Source organism: Helianthus annuus, chromosome 7 (assembly GCF_002127325.2).
Source record: "Helianthus annuus cultivar XRQ/B chromosome 7, HanXRQr2.0-SUNRISE, whole genome shotgun sequence".
NCBI classification, from domain to species: Eukaryota; Viridiplantae; Streptophyta; class Magnoliopsida; order Asterales; family Asteraceae; genus Helianthus; species Helianthus annuus.
This window is the reverse complement of record NC_035439.2, coordinates 142990351-142997452: the sequence shown is the minus strand read 5'-3', so window position 1 is coordinate 142997452 and position 7102 is coordinate 142990351. Positions and strand designations below refer to the sequence as shown.

General features: G+C 49.4%; 1 protein-coding gene across 1 annotated transcript; it reads left to right on the top strand.

The window, feature by feature from the left end:
- Positions 1–1826: 1826 nt before the first annotated feature.
- Positions 1827–3182, top strand: LOC110868951 (myosin-6-like). Its single transcript, XM_022118234.2, has 2 exons — positions 1827–2330; positions 2415–3182. Exons 1-2 carry the CDS (start codon positions 1911–1913, stop codon positions 2889–2891), a joined length of 897 nt encoding a protein of 298 aa, XP_021973926.1. The 5' UTR covers positions 1827–1910; the 3' UTR covers positions 2892–3182.
- The last annotated feature ends 3920 nt before the right edge of the window (positions 3183–7102 follow it).

Here is a 7102-nt window from a genome sequence, read left to right as displayed (position 1 = left end):
GTAGATAAGTTTCGTGCTTTCTACCAGTTGCAGAGAACGATGGGGTTCTTCTCATTTGCGAGCCGAGGTGCGGCGAAGAAGATTCTGCTGAATCCTCCTAAGAGTTTCCACGATTGGAAACCCAAGTTCTTCTTCATCAGGGAAGAAGTTTTGCCAATCGCTATGCCTTTTAGGGAATGGACTGAGGTCATACCTAAGGAAGATCTCCCGATCCCGAAGACTGCTCGGTGGTACCAGCAGCTAACCCCAACCCCTAACCGGGTGTTTGGGGAAAGTGTTTTGGTTGCTGCTAAGATGAGTGACCAGTGGTCACCTAGCAGCAAGGAGGTTCCGGTCTTGAAGATCGGTGATCAAGGTTAGACTTTTCTTTGTTCCTTTTTTAAGTGTATTCGCTTTACCTTGTTACTTACTTATTTTTGTGTGTAGAAGCGCAACTCTATCAAGCTGCCTTCTCCACGTTTGGTGGCTCCATGGGCGTTCGCCCAGTGCGCGATGATGAAGAAAGCTGGTATGACCAGATTAAAGGAAACTTCATGTTTCCAGCTGCTGATGCTTTCGCTTCGCCGCCAACCGCTACTGAAGGTGCGCAATACCCTAAACCTCGTCCATTGCGCTCTGTGACTCTCGCTGGGAAAGAAACTTTCTATCTTTCCAGCGAGGAGTCTGTAGGTTCTTCCAACGGCGAGCTAAGCTCTTGGTCTGAAATCTTTGCAGGTGTGTTGCGCGACCTGGGGATTGACCCCGAGGAGAAGAAGAAAAAACCGGTGAAGAAGAAGAAAAAGGTGGAGCCTGAGGTGACCAGTAAGGGCACCGGCCCTAGTCGCGCAACATCTGCTGCTGTCAAAGGTACTCTTCGCCTTCGTCAACGTGATTTAGACGACTACGTGATAATCAGTGACTCATATGAAGGTTTATCACATGCAGCTAAGGGGAAAACTGGTGCTGGTGGGTCGAAGAGTTCTGGGAGCGCGGGTTCTCGCAACCCTGAAGCTGGCGCGACTCCGTCTTTCCCAGAGGATGAAGAAGTAAAAGAGGAAGATGCTGGTGCCCGGCTTATTGGGCGGAAGAGGGGTAGGAGCGAAGCCACGACTGGTGTGGCTTCCGCCCCTACATCTGCTGTGATTCCCGTGGTTGGGAAAACGAGCAAGCTGCGCTCGTTATACAGATTTTCTCCTGGTAAGTTCTTCGCTTCTCTTCTTAATACTTTTCTCTTTACTCAAATGGTTTTGCTTTATTTTCCAGAAATCAAGAAGAAGACCCCTGAGAAGGGTGTCACGTTTAGTGAGGCCGGGGTAAAGAGGCCCAAGATTACCGTCAAGTCCACTGACACTGCGGCTCAGGATGCCGCGAAGGCTGCTGAGGCGCAGCGAAAGGTGGAGGAGGACCGGAAGAGAGAGGAGGAGAAGAAGAGAGTTGCGGAGGAGAAGAGAAAGAAAGAAGAAGAGAGGAAGAAGGTAGAAGAGGAGAGAAAGAAAAAGGAGGAGGAGGAGAGGAAGCAGAGGGCGGAGCAGGAGAGGTTGGCTGAAGTGGCGAGGAAGCAGGCCTTGGAGAAGGAGCTATCGGCGAAAAAGGCTATGGATCAGCCTCTTAAACCTCCAGGTCCTGAGGTCACCAAACCAACCAACACCGGTCCTGTTACTACTTCCAAGGGTTCCAGCCGCTTCTCCTCAAGCGGCGCGAGCTCTGGTGGAGCTGGGGGTTATAACCCCAATGTGATAGGTGCGAAGGACACCGTTGGGGATATTTACTACAAGACTTACACTGAAGAAGAGCGTGGGGACGCTCCTCATCAAGCCCCCTGGAGTTTAAAACAAAAAGATACTTTCGTCGAGTTCAGCCCTGCGCGCGAGTGGTTCCTGAACTCCTTTACACCTGCTGAAGTCCATCGGCAAAGGGCGAAACCTCACGAAATGTTGTATCGTACTTATATTCTTGGTGAGGCCAACGCTCGTGCTGCCAACCATCAAATAGTTCGCGAATGGCGAACGATGGTTAGGGAGCGCGCCGACTGGGAGGCTTATCGCGAGCGTATGCTGAAACGTATTGCTGAATTCGAAAAGTCGAAAACCGCGTTTGGTGAGGAGAGAGCCAAGTTTGAGGCTGACAAGAAGGCTGAAGAGTGGGGCCGCGAGGGGCTGCAGAAAAAACTCCACAATGTTGAGGAGCAACTGGCCAAGGAGAAGGCCGAGTTTAAGCGTATATGCGCCCAAGACAACGATCGTGCTTATGCGCTACGACAGAAGATCGTTGATCTTGAGGCTAAAGTTGCGGACTTGACCTCAAAGGTGGAGGAAGCGCAGGGTGAAAGAGCTGCCAAGCAGCAGATGGAGGTTAGTTCTACTGACTCTCGCTCTTCCCTTTTTTGTTTATGAGATTTCTCTAAGTCAATTCTCAAGGCGTTTGCCAATGTTTAGGTTGAGCTGACTGAAGCCAAGGTGCAATTGTCCAACAAGGACAAGGATCTCCACGCCAAGGACGTTGAGATTGCGGAACTCAAACGTCGCTTGAATGAGCAAATCGACAGATGCGAGTCTTTGGAGATTGACCTTGAGGCTGAGAAGGTCAAGGCTGCTGATGCTGAGGAGGCGCGTGCTGTCAGCACTGCTGCGCTTAATGTGGCCCAGACAAACTACTCCGAGACCCAAGGCATCGTTGATACGCTTGTCTCGGAGGCTGAATGGATGCGCACTCGAGGAGTAGTGCTGGTAAGTGCCTTTGACTTATGCTTTTTCTTGTTGAGAGTTTTATCTTTAATGCTTTTTGTTTGTTGTGAAGGTTGCCAACTCCATCTTGAATGCGAGCGAGCTAGACCGCGCCGTAGCGGCTCTGACAGATGCGGCGCGTGCGGTGGGTCATCGGGGAGGCTACCTGGAGTGTGCCGATCACGTTGAGCAGATGCTTGGGCAGGAATTTGACATAAGTCATTGCTCAGTGACGGAACATGCTGATGCTGCATTGGCTAGTGCTGAAAACTCCTATGACAACCTTTCCTTGCCTATCATGGAGTTGGTTGTTGAATCGTTGAAGAAAGACGACTGGTGCCAGCGTCTTAAGGCAGTCCTCGATCCACCGGTTACCGTCGAGTTGTCCGACGAAGAGCCAGCTGGTGATGATGGCGGCGATGGTGATGATGATGGCAACGATGATGATGGTGAGGATGACGGAGATGATGGTGATGATCGCCGCGATGAATAGGATAGTTTGTTGAATAGGTGGTTGATAGGGATTTGCGCCTTTGTAATTTCTTCGGATACTCTATGTACAATGCTGCGCATTTGCGCAAGTTTTAAATGACATGAAACATTTTGATTTTTTCCGTTGCAATTATTGCATTGCTATAAAAACTTTATGTTAAATTGGCTCGAATAAATGGAAGCGTTTTTTAAGTATTAAGGTATCCACCCGGTCTCGCGCTATTGTTCGCGGAGGACCTTGGAGGTGGTTTGAACAACCCTGAAATGCTGGAGTGTTTTCGCGCTAATCATAAGTTTAGCATGCATTTGTAACGAAAAAATGTAATAGAAAAACATGTCGTATGTTTTCATTCAAGTCAGAAATGGGCGCTTAGGCCTTCATACATAATTGCTAATGGCTTGTAGTCGGCTTAGTGAATTGAAAGATGGCGCAGGGCCGAAATAGATTACATGTAACATTTGCGCAGTTGTTGCGCATTCCAAGTTCTTGGTAAGATGTGGCCATCTAGGGTGCGCAATTTGTAGGCCCCTTTGCCCAGGACCTCATGAATCAGATATGGGCCTTCCCATTTAGGTGCCAATTTCCCTGGACGTTCCGCATTTGATGCTTCATTGTCGCGAAAGACGTATTCCCCTGGGTTGAAGGTACAAATGCGAACCCTTGTGTTGTAGTACCTTTCCAGCTGGGTTTTGTATTTGGCCTCTCTGATTCTTGCGATTTCGCGTCTTTCTTCTAACAGGTCCAAGTCTAGACGCCTTTCCGCTTCATTGTCAACTGTGTTGACCGCTGTCATGCGTGGCGAGGGCAGGCCAATCTCCGCCGGGATTACCGCCTCTGAGCCATAGACCAGGCTGAAAGGGGTCTCGCCGGTACTCGTCTTTGGCATGGTCCGATGAGCCCATAAAATGCTTGGAAGCTCATCAACCCATCCGCGCCGCCTTGTTCCTAATCTGGCCTTTATCCCTTCGACGATGCATTTGTTCACACTTTCCACTTGTCCGTTGCCTTGTGGGTGCGCAACGGAGGTGAAAGTGTGTTCAATGTTCATCTCCTTCATCCAGCTCTTAAGATCGTCCGAAGCAAAGTTGGTGCCATTGTCTGTCACGATCTTGAGCGGGAGGCCAAATCTGCATATGATGTGCTCCCATATGAACTTGCGCACAATCATAGCTGTGGTGGATGCAAGGGCTTTGGCTTCTACCCACTTTGTGAAGTAGTCGACAGCTACTATGATGAACTTTACGGCGCCGGGAGCATCCGGGAAGGGTCCCACCATGTCAATTCCCCATTGTTGAAAGGGCCATGCGGTGGACACGGGGATAAGATCATTTTTAGGGCGCAGCGTTTTTGGAGAGTGCCTCTGGCAAGAGTCACACTTGCGGATCTCCTTCATTGCGTCAACATGCATACCCGGCCAGTAGTAACCGGCGCTCATGATCTTCGCGACTACCATCCGTGGCCCAGAGTGGATGCCGCAAATCCCCTCATGGATTTCCCTTATCAGATAATTCGCATCCTGGGGGTCCACACAGCGCAGTAGTGGTCCCAGGAAGGATTTTCGGTACAAGATACCGCTGTTCATTTCGTACTGTAGGGCTTTGTTTTGGATCTTTCTTGCTTCCGCTTTGTTTTCGGGAAGCACCCCTTCTTGCAAGTATTGGATGATGGGGGTCATCCACGATGTTTGCCCTGTTTCGATCACATTCACCTGTCGCAGCAATACTGACGGGTTCTTGAGTACCTCTATCCTTACATCCTTGGCGAGATGTTGAAAGGAAGTCGAGGCGAGTTTGCTCAGGGCATCTGCGGGCTTGTTTTCTGAGCGATTGATATGTATGACTTTGTGGGTTTTGAATTGTTGGAGCAATTCTTTCGCTTGTTCCAGATATAAAGCCATGACTTCTCCCTTCGCGTCGTATATGCCATTTACTTGACTGGCTATCAGGAGTGAATCAACATGTGCGCGCAAGTTTTTTGCTCCCATCTTGATGGCGAGGCGTAAGCCTGCCAGAAAAGCCTCGTACTCAGCTTCATTGTTGGTGTTTTTGAAGTCGAGCTTAATGGCGTAAGTAAACTCGTGCTTTTCTGGGCTCACTAGACGTAAACCTGCTCCCGCGCCATCTTCATTTGATGCCCCGTCAGTGTAAAGCATCCAAGTCTCCTCTGTTGTATTTTCCTTGGGAGTCTCTATCATCTCGCATTCCTTGATTTTATCAGCCGGCACTTCTGTGATGAAGTCGGCGAGGACCTGCCCCTTAATGGCTGGGCGCGGCCTATACAAGATGTTATGGCCGCCCAGTTCAATGGCCCATTTTGCCAACCTGCCTGATGTCTCAGGCTTCTGTAGTATAGTGCCAATGTGGAAGTTTGTAAGCACAGTTATCACATGGCCCGTGAAGTATCGGCGCAGCCTTCGGGAGGCGTGTAATAGCGCAAGGACCAGCTTTTCCATTGTGGAATATCTTGTTTCTGGGTCTGTGAGTACCCTGCTGACGTAATAGATCGGGGTTTGCACACTGTTCCTGTCTACCAACAATACTGACCCTACTGCCTTATCCGAGGAGGACAAGTACAGCACAAGGGGCTCTTTTTCAAATGGTGCCGTCAGGGTAGGGAGTTCGATCAGACACGCTTTCATTTGTTGAAAAGCTGTTTCGGCTTCCGGGGTCCATTTGAACTCTTGCTTCTTTACACAATTGCGCAACGTGCTAATGAAGGGATATGACTTTGCGGCGTGATTGGAGAGAAAACGATTTAGCGCGGCCAGCCGGCCGGCTAGTCGTTGCATTTCCTTGATGTTTCTCGGTGAGGGCATTCATTCTATAGCTTGTACCTTCTCTGGATTCACCTTGAAACCGCCGTTTGTGACAATGAAACCCAGAAACTTCCCTTCTTCCATGCCGAAGGAACACTTGGCTGGATTTAGCTTCATATTTACGCTGCGCAATGAGTTGAACGTTTTTTCGATGTCTTTCAACATTTGGTCCTCCTCGGGACTTTTCACCACTAGATCATCGATATAAACCTCAATATGCTTTCCGATGTCGCCTGCGAAGGTTTTGTCCATCAAGCGTTGATATGTCGCGCCTGCGTTCTTCAGACCAAAAGGCATCTTTGTGTAGCAGAAGATTCCAAGATCTGTTCTGAATGCTGTCTTGTCTTCATCTTCTAGCTTCATCTGCACTTGATGGTATCCTTTATAGCAATCCAAAAAGCACTTCCATCGGTATGGCGCGAGAGAATCTATTTTTTTATCGATCTCAGGCAAGGAATAGCAATCCTTTGGGCACGCCTTGTTGAGATCAGTGTAGTCTACGCACATGCGCCATCCGCCATTTGATTTTTCGACCATCACAGGGTTCGCCACCCAACTCTGATATCTTACCTCTCGCAGGATCCCGGCTTTGAGCAGCTCACATACCTGCTCGTTCATTGCTTTTGTCTTGTCTGCCCCTAGGCTGCGCCTTCTTTGGACCTTTGGCTCGACAGATGGGTACGTGTTTAAGCAATGCTCGGTGATGTTGCGCGGGACACCGGTCATGTCTGCCGACGTCCAGGCAAATATATCCATGTTTCGAAACAGCAGTTGCTTTAGACGTGTTCTGATGTCTGACGAAATGGCGTGGCCAATTGTCACGGTCTGCTCGTGGTATTTTCGGTTTAAAACCCATTTCTCCGGCTCGGTCGTGGAGACCTTTGCCGCCTTTGTTGGGCGCAGCTCTTCGGTTGACATTACTTCTTTTTTGGCATATATGATTGCTACTCCTGTCTTGGTTGGGAAACCTATTGCAGAATGAGGCGTTGAAGTCACCATGTTTAGCTCGCCTTGTGTTTCCCTCCCAATAAGCACATCATGCCTCGATTTCACTGGCATTACCATGAAGTTCACATTTGTTGTTCTCGAGTG

What these genes read in the sequence shown, in the direction of transcription:
- LOC110868951 (XM_022118234.2), top strand. Translation starts at nt 1,911, where the DNA reads ATGTTGTATCGTACTTATATTCTTGGTGAGGCCAACGCTCGTGCTGCC. An exon ending in CTGCCAAGCAGCAGATGGAG is followed by an intron (nt 2,331 to 2,414) that starts GTTAGTTCTACT and finishes GCCAATGTTTAG; the next exon opens with GTTGAGCTGACTGAAGCCAA.